This window comes from Solea senegalensis, linkage group LG7 (assembly GCF_019176455.1).
Source record: "Solea senegalensis isolate Sse05_10M linkage group LG7, IFAPA_SoseM_1, whole genome shotgun sequence".
Classification (NCBI taxonomy): Eukaryota; Metazoa; Chordata; class Actinopteri; order Pleuronectiformes; family Soleidae; genus Solea; species Solea senegalensis.
Genome location: NC_058027.1, coordinates 6,896,575 through 6,916,906, shown reverse-complemented (window position 1 = coordinate 6,916,906; position 20,332 = coordinate 6,896,575). Strand labels below are relative to the sequence as shown.

General features: G+C 39.1%; 1 protein-coding gene across 2 annotated transcripts; it reads right to left on the bottom strand.

Moving 5' to 3' along the window:
* Positions 1-67: 67 nt before the first annotated feature.
* Positions 68-18,840, bottom strand: tmco3 (transmembrane and coiled-coil domains 3). 2 transcript variants are annotated; one of them, XM_044030937.1, is made up of 15 exons: positions 18,316-18,840; positions 17,588-17,716; positions 14,292-14,605; positions 13,103-13,270; positions 9,765-9,944; positions 9,315-9,515; positions 9,073-9,199; positions 8,291-8,385; positions 6,936-7,122; positions 5,648-5,765; positions 5,328-5,523; positions 5,081-5,231; positions 3,339-3,418; positions 2,562-2,711; positions 68-1,845 (listed from the first exon to the last, which is right to left on the bottom strand). In XM_044030937.1, the coding sequence occupies exons 3-15, from the start codon at positions 14,547-14,549 to the stop codon at positions 1,705-1,707; spliced, it is 2,052 nt and encodes a 683-aa protein (XP_043886872.1). In that variant the 5' UTR covers positions 14,550-14,605; positions 17,588-17,716; positions 18,316-18,840; the 3' UTR covers positions 68-1,704. The 2 variants fall into 2 exon arrangements, with proteins under 2 accessions (XP_043886872.1, XP_043886873.1); XM_044030938.1 differs by lacking the exon at positions 17,588-17,716.
* Between the last annotated feature and the right edge of the window lie 1,492 nt (positions 18,841-20,332).

Here is a 20,332-nt window from a genome sequence, read left to right as displayed (position 1 = left end):
TAGTATTGGAATTAAAAAAAAGTACTATTATTTGTTTACATTTTTTTAAATAAATACATAAATGGAGTGATATATACAATTTAATTATACATGAACATTTTGACTGAAACATCATTTATTTTTGACAGTCACTACCTCCAGCACACATACATGTAAACTCAAGCACCTTCCTTGTTAACCTACTGCAGGAAACATGTGAAGACAATATGAAAGTGTAACATTTGAATGTTTAAACAAGAACATTTTACAGCAGGAGACATGACAGTGCGATTCCTCTCAGTGAGACAGAGTGTTTCCTCTGGAGCAGGCACACAATTTGACATTCAGTAGGAAAACAGTGCAAGTGAATTAATGGCAGATCCCATGTTTCTTATTGTACCTGAATGTGCAGCAGTATGATCTATTAAATAACAGCACATAAACGGTTTGCACTTCATTTTGATAAGCTAATTTTGAATTGAGGTAAAAACTCTAAAAGCTGTTCCGTTATAGTAAACAAAAATGATTAGTGGACCCTGGATTCAAACTGTCAGAGGTCACTGCACTCCTTGAATCCCCAAAACTTAAGTTTGGAAACAGCCAGAGAGAACTTCATGATTAACTTCCCTTCATCTTACTCAAGAGAGTCACTGGAAGAGTCTGGAGGGAAACAAATGGACACAATCTGGCTTTGTGACAAACATTCAACACTGGAGTCTACCAGCTAAAGATAACGTTGTTGTAGTGTAGTGTAAATATTATCCGTGTTATAGAATTTAAAATAAAAAAGTAAAAATAGAATAAACTTAACTATAATCCAAGTATGAGAGCGTGAACTCTTTCAAACTCTTATGTATTGCTTTTTCAATTGACCTAAAAAAAAAATATAACAATAAAAAAATATATATTACTATTAAAGTGCAGCATTTGATTGCATAATAACCAACTGCATTTTGGATTTGAAAAAGGATTAATTGTTCAGCCCTATTGTTTGCGATTTGTTATTGTGTTCACCAGCTGGAATAAAGAGCAGTGTCGGGAGGTGGAGTTCAATACCTCAGATTTGGTCCATGTGCTTCACAGAAAAGACCAACTTAAGGTTCAAAGTGCAAAGGTGAATGTTTGGTAAAAGAAAAACAATAACAGAAGTACAGAGAAGAGTTTTCTATCATTTTAGTGCATTAAAAGAATCTGAGCTGAAAGGAAATCTAGATTTTTGTGCTCTCCATTAAACTTTTGCTGACTGTTGTTGATGTTATTATTCCATCTCTGGTCTTTATGAACAGAAACGATGTTAACTATTATTTGCCCCTTTTCCCCTCTCCCTCATCTGTCCTGCCTGGTTAAATAAAGGTAAACAAAAAACGAAACATTGTGTAAACTTTGACAATGGTTTGAATTTAACAATTTGTTTATATTCAAATGTTATACACTATAGCTTTAAAGCTGGTTTGTGAGAAGAGTAATGGGATTCATGTGTGTTATGTGTCGAGTGACCTCTTATTGTAAAAATGGTCTAAGTGTACCTTCTGCATCTGTGCTTTATGAAAATATCCCTTCAAGCAGCAATCTGATGAAGGCATCTGTTAAGAACCTCTGGTGAAAATGTAGCTGATGATGATAACCTTGAAATGAGAGATGTAAGTCTCTTAAATCAAGAAGAAGATTAGGGGAAGTGGTAAATAAGAGTTAACGTCCACTGCTCATGACGATGCTGCAGCTTCACTATGGAGGAAGCTCTGAAGACCGTCTGGTGATGGGACTTTTGTGGTCAGCTCGCAGAACCCATCTGTGTGTGGTCACTCTCCACAGCACTGGAGCCAGCAGCAAACTGAGAGTGGTGACACTAAGAACCAGCAGGTAAACCTGAGCAGATAGGGACACAGATGTTAACCATAATATTATCTTAGAAATCTTTTTGCTGAGATCTACACAGTACCACCACCATGTGCTTGAGACCTGGTGCTCACGAGATCCAACGAATGATCCATAAGGTCATATTAAACGCTCTAAATTTATATATGCTTTTCTAGTCACTCAAAGCTGCTTTACACAGTTTTTCCATTCATCCATTCACACCCATTCCCTCACACATTCATACAGTGTATCTATATGCAGTTTTCTATCACACATCACCCATTTACACTCTGCCAGCCCAGCCATAGGAGCAACGTTGCACAAGGACACATCAGACACATTGGCAGGTAAACTAGCAAAGCCAGGAATCAAATCTACAACCTTCCACTTGAAAGACGTCTTGCGCTACCACTGATCCACCACTGCCATCACAATTAACTAGACCTGTGAAGTTTGACCATCAAATTCTAATCAATTTAAATGCGAGTCCAAGAAAACCTACGTACCAAATTCAAAATGATTTTACACTGAGAAAAACAAAGAAAACATTTTTGAGGTCACGCCAACCTTCGACCAGGAAAATCAGTTAATCCCAGAGCTTATCTCATGGACTATTTTATATGAAAAGTGGATGTAGTCTTGAGGTGGCAAAACAAAAAATATCAAAATCATTAGTGATCGATTATTTGATTAATAATTGACTTGTATGACTGGTCAACACTGACCTCTCTAGAAATGATGCCAGCTCTACGTGCACGGCTGCCCAGGACGAAGGAGAACTCGCTGACCTGCGCAAGGCCAGCTGAGACGATCCACCGTATGTGTCGAGAGCCCGGAGGCAATAATACTGTCAGCACCAGCACGGCCATGAGAAACTGGAGGAAAACAATTATACAATTATACAACACTTGGTACAATAATACATGTGCAATATTCATATGCATTAACTCTCCTGATGCTCCTTTCTTTTCAGATGTTGGTGCTTCTCAAAGAGTAAGAATGACAACACACTGTAAATAAACTGTTTATGATCTGTATTACATACTTAAATACAGTTATAACCTTTCATTTCAGCTAATAACTGGTTTATTTCTTTGGCTATTTAATGTTAAATGAAGGGTATGTGAGAGCTTGACTATAAACATGGGGTATAAATAACACAAGTAATAAGACTTAGAATTAAAATGATTTTTTAAAAATATGTCGATTAGATGTATTTTTTTTTAACCAAAATATATAAATATTTAAATGATATTTAGTGTGGTTCACTAATAAACACGGTGATTATCAATGCAACAGCCTTTAAAACCAGGAAGTGATCAGAGATACCTTATCACAATATGACAATATCCAAAATCTAAGACCATATCTTGTATCATGTCACAATATAGACAGAGTATAATATATGTACGATATATAGCCTAGCCCTATTTGCTTATATTGTTTTTAGATTACCTCATAGCTTATTTTTCTATTTTTCAAAGGTGACAAAGATGAAGTACCTTCATGATGACAAGTGAGAGTGTTAGCACCAGCAGGATGGTGAGCTCATACAGCACGAACGTCGGGAACACATGAAGACCTGTAACATCACAACACACACAATGAGCCAAAGTCCCTTTTCCACCTATGGTCCCAGCTCGCCTCGGCATGGCGTGGTTTAGGTTGGTTTTCCACTACAAAATAGTACCTACTCAGTGTATCTGAATCATTAGAATCAGTTCATTAAAAAAATTTGTTCAGCACTTCCTCCATGACCGGATCACAGAGTCTGTCTGACACAGTCACTGGACTGAAATACAGCAGCAGGGGTTCGATCAGCAGTGCTGTCACTAAATACCAGACTCTTCTGTTAAATATTGAGATTTTAGACATTTGCCTGGTATTGTTGGAGATTAACCCATGTTTTTAGAATTGTTAAGTCTTTTTGAAGTCTTTTTAAATGACTTTTAAATTGTTTACGATTTACAGTTCAGCATTGCTCGGCTTGATTCTTGTGTTGCACATCTCTTCCCGTGACGGCACTCTGGTACCAGGTACTATGGCTAGTGGAAACGCAACTTAACTGTGCCGAGTCGAGTTGAGCTGGTGGAAATACACCACAAGTCTCACTGTAAGTATTGAAAACGTCTATGGCCTTGTTCAGACAGTCAGCAAAATTCACATTTCTTGCCTTTCCAGATTTTATCCACATTAATATAAGTCCGGATAGTAAAATCTGTGTTTCTGGACGCACATCAACTTTTCTTTCAGTGCATCTTTTGGTCTCATGATTTGCAGATTGACATTTACGAGGGTGAATGGGGCGAGTTTATAATAAACGCACAAAGCCAGACTATCAAAACTTGATTTAAATTGTTATAGATTAAATGGATTAAGAGTACAGGCCTACCTTCATCTTTGTTCTGATGATAATAATCCTGTGGTTTAATGCAGTTTAGAAGAAGGTATTTCATTGTCTCTGTTACAGCCTTAAAATGAAAAATTTCTGGGAAAAAGTTGTACAAAATATATCTTAAATTATTGGTGTTGAGCTGCTGGTCTGCACTCATGTATTTATTCTTGGACTTCTGCCACACAAGTCTAGAATTTCTGGTTCAAGTAGAAAGATATTAACTCTTAGTACATGCTAAATATTGTGTTGCAATCAATTGGAAGAATACAGAGGTAGCTACAGTTAGAACTTTACTTCCTTACACAAGAAAAAGTCAGTGACATGAACACGCTCAGACGAAACACCTCCAATTTTTCCTGTGTTTGAAAGCCATTCAATGTGGGTAAGCCAATGCTGTTACCAAAGTAGTGTGTCCAGACACACAAATCGGATTTGATCACTTTAACTTAAGAGTGCTCACAGTTTTCCTGATGTGAGAGAAAAAAAATCTGATTTGCCTGCAGTCTGAACAAAGCCTGACCCTGGGATTCCACTGAACGCGTACATCGTGTTGCGTATCCGTTGCGGCATCGGAAGTGATTCGGATCCACTTTAGTCAACGTGTCAGCTTCCACTGATCGTGTAACGGCTGTGCCGTTGCTCCGGCAAACCATTGCTTACGCAGAATGTGTGAATGTGGTTGAGTGTCTTGCCCAAGGACACATCGGGATATAGAACTCACAACCTTCGAGTTGAAAGTCGACTGGCTCTACCGTTGGGCTACTGTTGCCCTGCAACGCAGACACGACATGCCGCAATACGCATTCAGTAGAATCCCGGGGTGATGTGACAAAAGTGCTAAGATCTGACCAATAGAGGCAAAGAAGATGATGGTGAGGAAGTCTCTGATTGGCTCGATACATCCAATGACCTCCGTGGTGACCATGTGACCTTGCGTCGACAGCAGAGCTCCAGCCAAGAAACAGCCCAGCTCCATTGAAACGTCTAGAAAATCAGTAACCTAAAGAACAAGCCAGAAAGAGAAAAATAAACACAAGCAGCTTCTTTAAAAAAAACAGACTGGTCAGACATTTTTAAAAAGGAATAAAGGGCGAACCGTCAGCATGAAAAAGACAAAGGCTGCCATCCCCAGCACCAGGATCTCCTTGTTGCCTTTACTCTCAGCGTGCAATTTCTTATAAAAAGGGCCAATCAGGGAAGATTTAAGCAGCAAACACAGCAGCAGCACAGCAGCCAGAGATGCTAGGACCTGAGCCAGCAGGTACAGCACATGGACACTTCCTAACAAGAGGCTGTGGAGCAATGAGGGAGCAACACATTAACAAAGCAGTAGTCTATATACAGTATATATACAGTACACTGTATGAATGTTTTGAGAGGAGAGGACACAAACATGAACAAGAAAGGCTATGTGACCTGTCCAACTCTCCACCCTGTGCCTGGATTAGAGTTGGCATGACAGCAATGAAGAGGCCGAGCTGAACGTCCTGCATCACCAACATCCCGAGAAGAACACTGCTGTAGTCCAAGTCACCTGTCTCATACACAAGAACACACCGATTTTTAGTCATTCCTGGGGAAACTACATTGTCATTACATTTTATTCCCTGGTTGGAAATTTAATTTCTCTTATTGATGAGTTTCTTTTTCTTTGTGACCACATTCTGTTATTTTTTTTAAACTACATCCATATTAATAATTTTTAGGTTCCTTTGTTTTTCGTGCTCACACTGTGATGATGTCCCCAACAGCCACACTTTCCTAGTCTCGCAACGTTTAACATAAGTCTTGTACATGCGTAGAACAAATTGTAAAAGTGTTGTAAAACAAACCCTGACCCTAACCTGATAGTGTTCAGTTGTACGCATGTGTAGAACCGATCGGGCACTGACATGCGTGAACATAGGTGCAGGCCTCGCACTCTTTGACTGATCTGTTTGCTTACATTGTAGATACAAATGCGCATATCAGATTCATATCTGATTCATATCTGATTCATTTCAACATTTATTATTTTCTGAATCAATGGGCTTTTTTCCTGCCACAGTCTGTGTATTCACATTTGAACGGATGTTTGTACTGATAGATAGTTGTGGATAAGTTTGTTTTGCAGAAGCTAAGTTGGGACTATTGGACTATTGTGGACAAGGTATTTTTGCAATTGCAGTTGCTATTGTTCTTATTTAAATTGTGCTGTTTGCGGTACACCTACAAATAAGTTCATGCCATTAGGGCTTGTCTAGATTCCAGGTAGACTTTGTGTGTGTGTGTTTCTTTACTTTAAAGCTAGCAGTTGTAGGATAGAGAAGCCATTTTTGTTTCACGTTTTCTTTTCTACAGTACTGTTTTTAAGTTAGGGAGTTTAGGTAAGGTGTTTGTCATTTATTTCATGTTTTCTTTGTTGAAGGTTAGATTAGATTCATTTAGAAGTTATGTTTGTTATTTAAGCATTGCTCTGCTCTGAAATTAAACTGCTACACTTTGTTCAACTGAATTTTGAATTCTGGTTTTCTTTGGAGAGGAGTGGGGGGAAGGGGTTTTCTTAGTTTCTTAGATTGAGATTGGACCTAAAGCAAAAGTTTACTTGCTTGTGGCTTCAAATAACTGGCTTGTGGTGGCCAAGCACTGTTTTATTGACAGTTTTATTTACAACAAGGCATTGTTGCTTTGCGAGTCACGTTTAATGACGACAGCAGCGGCATACCTTCCTTGTCTCCTCTGCTTCCTCCTGCAAGAAAGCGGGACACCAGTGGAGTGCTGGACAGGGACAGACATGTGGAAATGAAGACCGTCTGCGTGGGTCGAATATGCAACACTTGTCCCCACAACAAACCGGCTCCCACCATCAGCAGACTCAGGTAGCACGAGCCCTGAATGGACGTCTTCCATACCTACGCACACGTGCACGTGCACACACACACACACACGCGCACACACACACAAATCCACAGAAATGTAAGTGACAAAAATCCACTTTACCATACTAACTCAAAAGTATGGAAATTAAAAAAAGGTAACGCTCAGAAACACAGGTAGTTTTAATTAAAAGGTTTAATATTCCTTTTAAAATTAGCATTAAAATGATATGAATATTTACTTTATTTTAAAGAAAGTAATGTGACGACAAGGTACAAGGCAGAAAATACTGAAAATAGACATGGAAATGAAGTCGATTCATGACAGTTGAGGTTGACATGACCCAAATACAAATGCAAATCAAATGCCAAAGAGTCAACCAACTCCACCCAACAGAACTCACAAGAAACATAAAACGACATCTGTTGGCATCGTCTCTTTATAGACATTTCATTTTATTCATCTATTTCAGGTTGTCCCTTTGTGAATGCTTAAGTGACTTTCCAAAAAGCTATGTTTGAAGTTTTAGGGCCAGGGGCTCCTTAAACCCTTTGGACCAAACCTCATATGTATTAGACCAGAGGGATTCAACATAGCAAAATGAAAAAGGTTTTGTTTAAATTTCAGAGTGGCCAGGGTAGAGCACTGCTGCATCCCTCTGTGTACAGTCGACACTAAATTCTATAATTCGTCACAAAATATTCTTGGTAACTTCTGCAGACACTGACTATAGAACATCTATGCATCTTTGCAGGGAAGTGACCATGCCTGTAATCAACTGGTCCTAAGAGTTGACTTTGAACCTATATCAGGTTTTAACAGCGTTAGTGCCTAACGGGTTCAATGAATATAACTTTGTTTTTCTGGTTTGAGAACAAATGAATTTAAAAGATGTTTCCTAAAAAATATTTCCTAAAATTTAGCAGCATCAATGTCCGTTAGCAGGATTATGCAAAATGTACTGAGTTTAAACTTTCCATGAAGTTTAATAGAAGAATGGGACATTACTCAAAGATAAGAACTAAATAATTTTGGAGACGTTTAGGATTCATTTTTACAATTATTCTTTTATGTGGGTGTTTTTTACATTTTAGAGCACATTCCAACTTGTATACTGGTATACCTATAAAAACATATAATGACTTCAAGAGGAAAAGGATATTATTCTACAATGTTATCATGATTTGACATCCCTTTGTTTACCTTTCGTAGGCGCTCAGGTGAGAACTCCAACCCCACCACAAAAAGAGTGAAAAACACACCCAACTCTCCAAGAGTCTCCACCTGGACCATAGACTGGAACATAGAGAGAAATATACATCAACAACCAGCAGAGAGGTTAATCAGAGCTGCAGAACTAGTGTTTAAAGTCCACTGGACAGTGACAATAACCAACTGCAATGCTGCCTCAGACTGGAACTTGTGGTACACTTGCACACACCACATCAATTACAGCTGAGGACTAACCAGCACATATGCGCTGCAGGTGCGTGAGAGGGAATTACTTTCCATATCAGCGGGTGGATATTCCGTTATTGAGAATATAATCACATATGCAATCTTTAAAATCGCTCCAGGTGATCATGCATCAAATTTCTACTGCTTTATCCTCAAATTCACTTACAAAGTTTTTTTTTATCATTATCATTATCATTATCATTATTATTATTTTTAGTATTATTTAAAACAAACTTCCAGAATTTTCAGCCTCTTAAATATTAATATTTTCTGCTTTCATTGCTCCATGTGACATTTGAGAATGGGAATGGGTCACCTTGCTCAGAGGTAAAATCAGTCACAGTGATCTGTCTTATCAACAGATATCGACAGTGATCCAACAGGCTGAATCCTTAATAGTGCCGCACACACTGCTCCAACAGGGATATGGACAGTTATTGACTGAGGGCGGTGTCCCAGGCTTAACACTGCACACACGCTATACACGCTATGCACACACACCACACACACACACACACACACACACTTGATGCTGTTTAGACCAGAGGGACCTAGCAGGACCCCACAGACGATATATCCAAACATTGGAGGAAGACCAACCAGAGTGCAAATCCAGCCACATGGTAAGGACAACATCACCACTGACACCAGGTCCTGCACATGTACAAAGCAATAAAGCCCACATGTTTGGTGGTGTTTAAAACTGGAATCTCTCACTCTAACCAATATTAAATGTTCTTATATAGCCTGCATCAAACGAGTAACTAACCTTGATGAAGTGATGGTCTGCTCTCGGGATAGTGGAGTCTCGTGGTTTGGTCAGAACATACTGGTTGTTCTGTGAATCGATGAGCATGCTCAGTCCCAGGTTATCCTCCTCTTCATTCTGCCTGGATTTATTATTCCTCTTCCCTCCTTTTTCCTCATCATCCTCCACTCTCAAAACTGCCTCGACATTCACTCCTTTCATCTACATAACAAAAAAGAATATTGAAGGAGACAATGTAATGCTTCATATATGGAGTGTCTGGATCTGTACATTTCTGACTTTCATACTTACATACTTTTCAACCCTAACCATGTATAGGATGGGAGATCCATAAAAATTAAGCAGTGGGCCAATTTTTAACAACTTAAACTTGTGCTTGTTCTATTCTTCTGTGATGTATATAATTTCTAAGTGTAGATGTATGACACTTAAAGACTGTTATTTGTGGACCTGTTTGTTTTTGTCAAAGGCATGCTCATCGATCTCCTCCTCTAGTCGGTCTGCTGCCTTCCGGACGTCCTCCAGGATTTCGTCCAGCATGGACAGAGACTGGTTCTGGGCTAAAGCATTCTTAGCAGCTTCCTGCTGGTGTTTCTCTACCGCCACCAGCTCCACATACTCCTGCTCCACCTAATGGGGGGAACAAAGCCCTGATCAGACATGGATTAACATCCATCATGAGTGATATGATCACAGGGGTACAGCATCACTTAATATTAACATGCATTCTGGATGTATATCTTGTGAACTCAGATCTGTGGGGGTTATATGGAAATACACAGGAATGTCACAATAATGTTTTCAAGACTAATAATATACAGATGTGTCTGCTGTCAATTTGTTTGTGTGAGTGTGTTTGCGTGCGTGACAGGGAGAAAAATAAATTGATGGGAGGGGCTAAGTGATCAAAGCTCTACTCATACAGTGGTAACATGAAATAAGATTTAAACCATTTGAAAAATAAACTGTGACGATCCGCGTTAGTCTTGTAATGGTTGTTACAAAGTACGAGTGCAAAGTGTAAAAACACATGAAACTGTAAAAACAAACTGTTTAAATCAAACAAGGAGGCCATATCTAATCTGTTCCTGATGACAGGTTGCGTCCGTGCAACTTAGAATAAAACTGACTATTATGGTCAAATTGTGCTATATCACAAATAATTTGGCTTAAAATGAAACGGGTGTTATTAAGTGACTTTTCTAAATTTTGTCGATTCCATGTATTTTTTTCAATCACTATATATACTATTGAGCCACACGGTTGGTGTAGTGGTTAGCGCTCTTGCCTTTGCAGCAAGAAGGTTCAAGCCCCAGTTGGAACAAGGGCCTTTCTGCCTTTCTGCAAGGAGTTTGCATGTTCTCCCCTTGTTTGCGTGGGTTTTCTCTGGGTTCTCTGGGTTCCTCCCACAGTCCAAAAACATGTAATATGGGGATTAGCTAAATTGGTCACTCTAAATTTACCGTAGGTGTGAGAGTGACTGGTTGAATAATTGAATGGTTGTTTGTCTCTATATGTGGCCTTGCGATGGACTGGCGAACTGTCCAAGGCGCCTATCGCCCTGTGTCAGCTGAGTTTGGCACAACACCCCCCTCCTGTGGACAATAAGCCGTAGAAGATGGATGGATGGGTGATATTTTGCATATTTCACAAATTTATTCAATATAATAAATACAAATCCATCGACACAACAGTGCAGAAAGCAGGGATTTCAGGTTTTTCTGGTTTCTTGGAGCACACAAACATGATATGGCATCAGATCCAAGCCACCCCAAAAGGAGGGAAGAGATCTCTATGTCGTGTTTTTGGACCTCGCCAATGCCTTTGGTTCTGTTCCGCATAGTCTCCTGTGGTCTACAGGCTATCACCTTTCTTGTCAAACCCTAATTTCAGGACATCCAGCTATGCCTCACAACTGAGGAGTACACCACAGCATGTCAGTGCTTGGAAGTAGGGATCATGGCAGGATTTACCATCTCCCCTCTGGTTTTCACCATGGTAATGGAGGTCATCATCCATTCCCCCATGCCTGGAGAGTATCCTGGTACAGGGTTCCTGCTCCCTGGAAGGTTAAAGCTCTGGTGCCTCCAATTCAGACTTCTTCTCCTGCTGATGTGGCCTCTTACCATCTAGGAAGTCCCTATCTCGAAGGTGGAAAAACTGGAGAGATTGATCAGCTCATATGTTAAAAATGCTGGGTCTTCTGGGATGTCTCAGTAACATTGGGCTGTATGGAACAGGCATTCTGGAGCTTCCTGTGTCCAGTCTTATGGAGGGTTTCAAGTGCTCCAAAGTAAGGCTGGAAATGACACTGTCAGAATCCCGTGACGTGTAGCCCAGACAGCTCCAACTCCAGCAACTGGGAAAAAATGGACCACAAGCAACACAGCAGGCAAAGGAGACCTAAGGCACAGCGACATTGTTGGCCTGGTGCAACAGGGGAGAGAAGGCTTTGGCTTTGGAGGCTTGGAGAAAGCAGACCGTCTTGGAAGAAGGCAGCACCATCCCAGCCTGATTGTTAAGGAGGTGCGCTGGCATGAACAAGATGCGCGAAAGCTGTCGCTCAATCAAAACAGGGGCAGTGGATGAGATGGGAGGGAGTTGACGAAGGAAGTTCTCTTGGAAGGAACTGTGGAGTATGGAAGCATTTCACATCACCTTCATCTTCATCTTGTGGGCAATGTCCTGCCATCTCCCAGTAACCTTAAACAATGGTTCAGAGAAGACGCAACATGTCCACTCTGTCCATCTCCAGCAGACCTCAAGCATATCTTGGTTGGCTGCAAGACCAGTCTGACTCAAGGCCAGTACACCTGGCGGCATAACCAAGTGCTGGAGTCCAGGCGAACGACCATCAATGCCCTACCTCCATCATCTCATCCCATACCAGTGGAAGTTGGCTGCCGAGGCTTTGTGGGATAAACAGTGACCAGGCTGCTTAAGAAATTGGGAACGTCAAGCCATCAAAGCCCTCTCAGATACAGCTAAGCAGGCGAGCTGATTGCTCTGGATGAAGAGGAAATACGCCACCTGGGCTTCAAAATAGCATTCGTGGCACAGAAGGGCTAAGAGCTGAGGGGGACACATCTGGGACACCAGGTGTTGCAGATGAGCCTTCTGGAGGTGTCGTGGGCCTGTCACACTAGAGACGGAGGGTGCCCACCCGATGACCCCGATGATGCCCTGAACCCCTCTGCCCCATAAACAGTAGCATTACTCCTACCTGGAAACCCCTCGGATGCCTGCTCCAACCCACCTTACACCTCAGGAGTGCAAATCACTAAGAGATTGTACAACCTAGTCCTAATACAGAACTGAACTATGATGATTATCAATGCGTATTAAGACTGATTACCATATGACTTATTTTTTCTAATGGTTAAAATCTTATTTTATTTCAGTGCAGCACAGATGTAGATATAATACCGATATATTGCCCAGCCCTATCTGACACCAAAATGAACTTTATGGTAACAATCGTTAATGCTAAGTTAGCACAGAAGTCAACAAGGCCTATAATGAAAAGTACACCATTCCTGCAGTGAAGGCTAGGGGTGGCTTCATTCTAAGGTTTTGACTTAATGTTGTCAAAACGCTTTTGGAATGTCAATTTGCATTAATCAGCCCAGTAGCTGTGTGTCATACACACTTAACCTTCCTAATGATAAATCAGTTTTGGTCCCTGCTCCTTAGATATGAAGGTTTTTTTTCTGTTTTATTGCTTAAATTAATATTTTTTAGTTTTAACCTTTTAGGAGGTTTAATGCTTGTGACCACAGTGTCCTCACCTTTATGGCTGCTTCCCTGAGGGCCTCCAGCCTCTGCCTGCTGCTCTCCTTCATGTTCACCACATCTCTGTAGTCGCCCTGCAGTGCCCTCTGCAGGCTGAACATTGCTTGGAACACCAGGTTTTCACTGTCATTCAGCTCTTTCTGAAAAACCTCCAGTGTGTGAACCTAAAGACAGACAAAGCGACTCTGGTCATTCATTAAGCTGTAAAATACCTTACATCCTCTTTTCCTGAAGCCGCTCAATATGATCTTAAAAGATGTAATTTTTCTTATGATCTTTTATTTTGTTCTGAAAAGTTCTGCACGTCTATTTTGAACAAAAATTAAAATATATTCTTATTCCAGCTTCTTCGGAGCAATGTCTCTAAATTTTTGGTTTGTATTAGTGCTGTCAAACGATTAAAATATATAATCATGATTAATTGCACTAATGACATAGTTAACTCGCAATTAATCGCACATTTTTATCTATTCTAAATGTCCCTTGATTTCTTTTGTCCCATTATGTTTTCTCATTTTAATGCATTTATCAACATAGAAAAGTGGATCACTTGCTTTCTCTGTCACCCTGCATATTTTGAGTTATTCCTCTTATTGTGAGAGCTGCACAATAAGAGAGGCTGTGTATGACCAACTCAACAGCATGTGAAAAAAACTACGTTTGCTAGGCCAAAAAGAACAATTACTGAAACAATTACTTGATTAATCGATTACTAAATTAATCGTCAACTATTTTGATAATCGATTAATCGGTCTGAAGCTTTTTTCATTATTAAAAACAAGACTTGCTTCAGCTTCTTAAATGTGAATATTTTCTTGGTTTCTTTGCTCCATATAACAAAGAAATCATTGTTCAACAAAGTGAATCATTTTAGTTTGTGGAAAAACAAGACATTTGAGAACATCATTATTTCCAGGTTCGACAAACACTGATCAAGTTTTTTTTAACGTTTGCTGACATTTTATGGACAAAACGATTACTCGATTAATCGGGAAAATAATAGACAGATTAATCGATTACGAAAATAATTGTTGGTTGCAGCTCTAATTGTGTGTAACATATTATGCACTGGACCAGAGGGATGAGGCATAAAACAAAACACACAACTCATAGACACATCATTAACTTCCACTTCAAACAAAAACCCTTTGCTGGATGAATTTTTTTTTCTGATTAGTCTCATACCTTGAAAAGCCTCTCGGAATCTGGAAGAGTGTGATCTTTTCCAACAGCATCTGTGGCAGCAGCCAGCTTCCTAACGACCACATTCTTCCGACGCAGGAGTGCCACCAGCTGCTTGCAGTTGCTGGACACCCAGCTGTGGCCAATTGTGACGACCTTGTTTTGATGATGTTTGAGGGCATTCTGGGCCTCCTGCTCCTTCTTCACGACAGCAGATGCCCCTGCCAGGCTGAGGCATAGCAGCCAATATGCACCCTGCATCCAAACCTCTACTTCTGTCTTCACTCGAGTGTGGAGGTGGATCAAGATGATGAGACCTGGGAAAGAGAGACAGTTGTAATTATAGATAGTTGCTATGTTTCTACAGCAGTTTGAAGAGAAAGACTAGCCAGGCTCAACAAATGTACTGTTGCATGATACATTAAACAATGACTTGGTCAAATAACAATTATAAGAGTTTTTTTTTTTAATGTATCAAAGAGCCGTGATCTACAATTTATATTCAAAAAGGACATATTTCATTGACGTATTTGTTGTGGGTACTGTGTTTGTATGGATATGAATATTTACAGATGCGTGTATGTATAAGCTGTATATATAGACTGTGTAGGTACATAAGTGAAAGGAAATTGAGAACCATACAAGGGAGGAGGGTGGGGGTGGGATGGGAAAAGTTTGTGTTATATTTTTGTTTAGTTTTGGTTCTTCTGATGTTCAAAAATCAAAAATCTTCATCCCTTTACGGTGTGTGTCTGTAAGGTTATATATTTGTGTATGTTTCTTTTGTAAAATACATCTTTCAATGTAACAAACTGTAGATGCTTGCTACACACCATTCATATCCTGTAAGAGTTTCTGTTAATAAAAAAAAATTATATTATATCATATTAATCATATTTGGCAAGGGATATGAATATTGTGCATCACAATTATCCTGAAAGAATTAATGAAATAATTTATACAACTGCAAAAAATATTTTTTTCAGATTTATAAATTGATATAGATGTAGAACACAGGTGAAATGGGCAAAACCTTCTGGATTGCGTCATTTACAAATAATGCTACAAATAAATGACCAAAATGACCATAAAAGTTACCAAAAACAGTACTAAGGATATATTAAATTAACATTTTGAAGTGAAAAACAAAACAAGAATCTTAAATAAGACCATAATAAATCATGTTCCTCGAATGACTACATATATACAGGATCGCCTTTTGGCATTTAAAAATAAATCACTAGGACTGAAAGTTGGCAAGTTAGACATTTTCATTTAGCATTTTCAAGTCACTCACCTAATATAAAAAACAATTTTCCACATCCATGATTATCCCATTAAGGGAAATTGATGACAAAAAAACTTATAGTAATATCTTAATACTGTCCAATCTCTAGTATATATATTTATTAAATGTTTTTTTCCTCCAAGTGACACAGAGCCACATGACTTACATTAACACAATATGGGAAATTCCCTTAAGCGCCGATTATTACGAGATACAACTTTTTTTTTAATGTGGGTCATGATCTGTTTCTGATTTCTTGTGCTTCTCAACAGAGGGAATAGTCTTCGTGGCTGGGTGTGGTGGATGAACAGTTAACACAACAGCTGTGCATACACACCTGTGTCCTGTCCAACTGCTTGCTGCGAGTATTCCGTAGCAACTTACAGAGACATTTCACCTGACAACAATCCAGTAACACTTGCTGTTCCACTTCCTATTGTGACAGTACATGTTTCTGCTTGGAATGTTGCTTTATCACAAGCAAGCTGGAATGCACCTTTGTGAGCATGAGTCAAGCTGAGTGACGTTTCCTATGACTGGACTGCAGCAACTCTGCTACTGTTGCTTGAAATCAATAGCACCACTGTTTTGTACTGTTTGGCTGTTGAAAATGCAAGAACGCATGCACACACGCGCACACGCGCACATACGCGCGCACACACAATTTCCTTTAATTTGGATGGGTATTACATTAAATAAAATCATATGTTGACCTGGCCCGGCGATGGACTGCCAATAGACTGGCAACCTGTGTCAGCTGGGATTGACCCCAGCCACCCCCCAAACCTCATGTGGAGGATAAAGTTGTACACCATGAATGAATGTGTTAACCTTTAGGGTCAGGAGACAAACATGATTAAACTAAATAACTAAAGTAAACACTGTACAACCTGAATGTTCTCAAGTGAAACCACAGATGTATTCATTACAACAAGAGAAGTTAAAATAAATGTAGAATGTAAAGCATTATAAAGCTATTATTGATGCATAATGTGTGAAACATTCTTTTATCCTATTATTTTGTTGAATCAGAGCTACACGCACTGTTGAATAAAAGGTAGTAGCATCATTATTGGTTACTTGCATTTATCTAATTGCTGCAACCAAATTACCATAGCTAAAACTTGTGTTTTCTTATTTTTAATTTAGTGGCATAGTAGTTTAAATGAGCAATAATCAGATCCAGATCATGTGATGAAGTACAGTGGCTACATTTATTGTCTACCACTGCTGTGCACTACAAATTTGACTGGAAAAGGAGGATTCTGGGATTATAGTTATAGAAGCAGAAGAAGAGGTAAAGGAAAGAGGAGGAGGATGGTAGTGCAGCACTGCAGATGCCAACTGGACACCACCACTCACTGAGTAACTCACACAGAAGAAAAAGTAATAGAATAAGCAGAAGGAGAAGAGGCTCAGAAGAGGCTCACAATGGAATAGATACAGATAGTTAACTCAGTTAAAATTGGTGGTGGTATTTTATGGCCGTTGATGTGCATGGTATTGCTGTACTGCTGCCTTCAACTGGATTTAATCAACCATCATTTCTTTCCTTTCTTCCAGGGCTTGGCAATATGGGAAAAAACCTTATCGCAATATACTTTTTGAAAAATATAATTTGTATATATATCACAATATAAATCAATATTTCTGTAAGGCTGGGCGATAGGGCTTATAAATAATATCTGACTCATGACTCAGATGTTTGTGCTTCTCAAAGGACAGTGACACTGTAAATACATTGTATTTTAGAGTGTATTTACAGTATTTAATTGCGTGTGTTAGAAACAACGAAAGGTAATTTTGTCGATTACATGCACTTTTTTAATCAATATATATCAAATTTAATTTATAATAGCTAGTGTATTTCACAAATGTATTCAATATAATAAATATGATTATCAATGCAACAGCCTTTAAAAAAGGCAAAGACATCACATCTAAAATCCAAGACGATATCTTGTCTTGTGTCACGATATAGATATAATATCAATATATTGCCCAGCCTTACTCTTGTCCCTTAAGTGCCCCACTAGATGAGGATTGTTGTGATGTTGTATTACTGCTTTCTTCACTTCCCATTGCCTGATCTTCTTTATGTGGATGAACAGCAACTCAGGAGGAGCACCAAAGAGGAACTCTACAAGCCAAAGGAAAGAGACAGAAAAGAAGAGGGTAGTAATGCAACAATACAGATGCTAACTGCTGTGAAAAAAAATATAAAAAAGGGGAAAAAAAACAAGTCCAAACCAATAAACAAAGACAAAAAGATAAGACAGGAAGTACAGTAAGGAATCCAAAATATTTTTTTTAAAATGCAGTAATGCAACATTGTAGATGCCAACTCCCAATAAACACCACTACTAAAACTAACTAAAGATGAAGAGAAGGCAGAGAGAAAAGGCAGTGTGCAACAGTATGCATGTTAGCTGCAGTTAAACACAAACAACACAGATTTCTGACATGTTTTACATACATTTTGCGTGCATGTATTAAATAAATATAAATGACATAATACGGGGAAGCTAAAAACCTTGTAAATTGACTGTTTACACTGTTTTGTAAATTGACCGGAAGATAATACCATAAAATCCGAAGAAGGTAATGGCAAAACTATGAGTCACATCGCTCAAACTGAAAACACACACACACACAGGTCAATATCCCAAACAGTGATTACTTAGTTTTAACAAGTTACATCAATTACGAATGATAAACAAATTCGAAGACGGCAAGTACCTGAGGAATATGTACAGTGTCCTGGCTCTTTACTGCACTCCACGACTGAGGGAGCAGAGAGGAACAATCATGTAGTTGTGCTGCAGCAGCTCCACTCCTCCTCCTCTGCCACATAGCTGATGTAAACGCAGCCGATCACCATTTCATTAACTTGTACCGTCTTAAAATTGAGCAGGCTAACGTAACTGCGGCGAGGTAAGCCCAACAACTAGCTCTCGGATCACTGATTTTAGTGTGAGTGTTAACTTAAAAATAGTCTCTCCGGTTGCTGAATGTGAAGCCAAGTTAGTCCTCACATTCCTCCGAGCTGTCACAAGCATACACGTCCACGTTAACACAGAGGGATAAAGCTAGCACAACTTTGCTAACCTTAGCAAAGAAACACACAAAGTCCGCGGTTCCTCCTCGAGACCCATTATGTCGCCATGACTCAACAACAATGCAGCTGTGCTTCTGTTATCCTAATATAGTATCAGAGCGTCTGTGTCATTTTAGTTTCTTCTCCCAATTACTTCCTAAACATCTTCATCGATTTGATATGGGAGTTGTAGTTTTCATACACATGTTATTACCCGCCCCACTGCGTCAAGTGTATTGAAGTTGTGGTCGTTCGTAATTTTCCTGTAACAAACAGTTGTGTTTTAACAATTTATGATTAACAGCTCAGTTTAAATGTCTTCTACACAAGGTTATGTTGATGTTAAACCTACTTTGATTTTGTGTTGTAAGTTGTTTTGTAGTTAACGTGAATTATTTCTGGCTGAGGTCGCTGTTAATTGACACATTTGTATTTAACCGAAACTGTTAACTCGTTAGCTATTAAAATAAGATTGGACACAGGGACCTGTGAGATTGTAGTGTCGCAGAACTACATTTCCTATGAACACAGCGCATGAGTGGCTTCCGTACACTACGTCATCGTCGCCACCATATTGGTCTGATCAAGAACAGAAGAAAAACATAGCAGTAAATGTCATGGTTGTCCGGATATAAAGCACATTAACGTCAACGTTTCTCAAATAATTTGATCCGCAGTTCAACAGTTGTTGAGCTCTTGTAACCAAACTTCTACATGAACTGAGTAACTTTCATGGTGAAAATAATGCACTGTTATAAGGAATTGTAAAAACCATAATTGAGAAAAATGAAATGCTGACACACGATTCCATTTGTTTTCAAAGCAATATTTATTATTATATTTTAAAAAATTCAATGTATTTTATTACAAAATATACTGTACATATACTTTTATAAAATATTACCTATCTGATTTAAGTTTAATCACTTGATTTGTGTGTGATTACAGTGAGCACAGTCCGTCAAAGTGATCAGTAACTGGAGACAAACTCTCCATTTAGATCACAAAACATCAAACCAATGAAAATTGGTAAATGTAAACACAACTGTAGTTTTTCAAAAACCACTATTCCTGGACCAATTTGGCGGCAAGGCAGACATATTTCTGAATTGAGGCCATAGCTGTGGCCAATGCAGAGTAGCCAGAGCTGGTGTCTCAGGTTTGCAGCCCAGTCCTCCTCATCCTCATCAGTATCTACATTAAATTTACTCGACAAGGACTTTTTTGTGTGAAGTAACGTTAAAATGTCACTGATTTTATTTCATTTGATGCACATGAGCTCTACACTAACCAGGACCAGTCACTTGTTCGAGTACCACACAACACAACAGTTTATAAAATAGTGAATGGTCTGTATTTATAGTGGTGGTGTACCTCACGATGCATTCGCGATACATGGTCCACAATACCAATAATATCACGATACGACAATTCTCGGATAATAAATATATTGCAAGACAATCACATGGAAATACATCCCAGTATCTGTCTAACTGAGGAAAACAATATATCTGTGAAAAGTTAAAAGTGCAGGATTTCTCATTTTATTCACAACATAGAGAACAAAGTGCATATGTATTGAACATGCATGGGGCATCTATTAACATAGCTTTCTCCTGCATCATCCTGCTGTAAACTCCCTCTTCTTCAGCTAGGTAA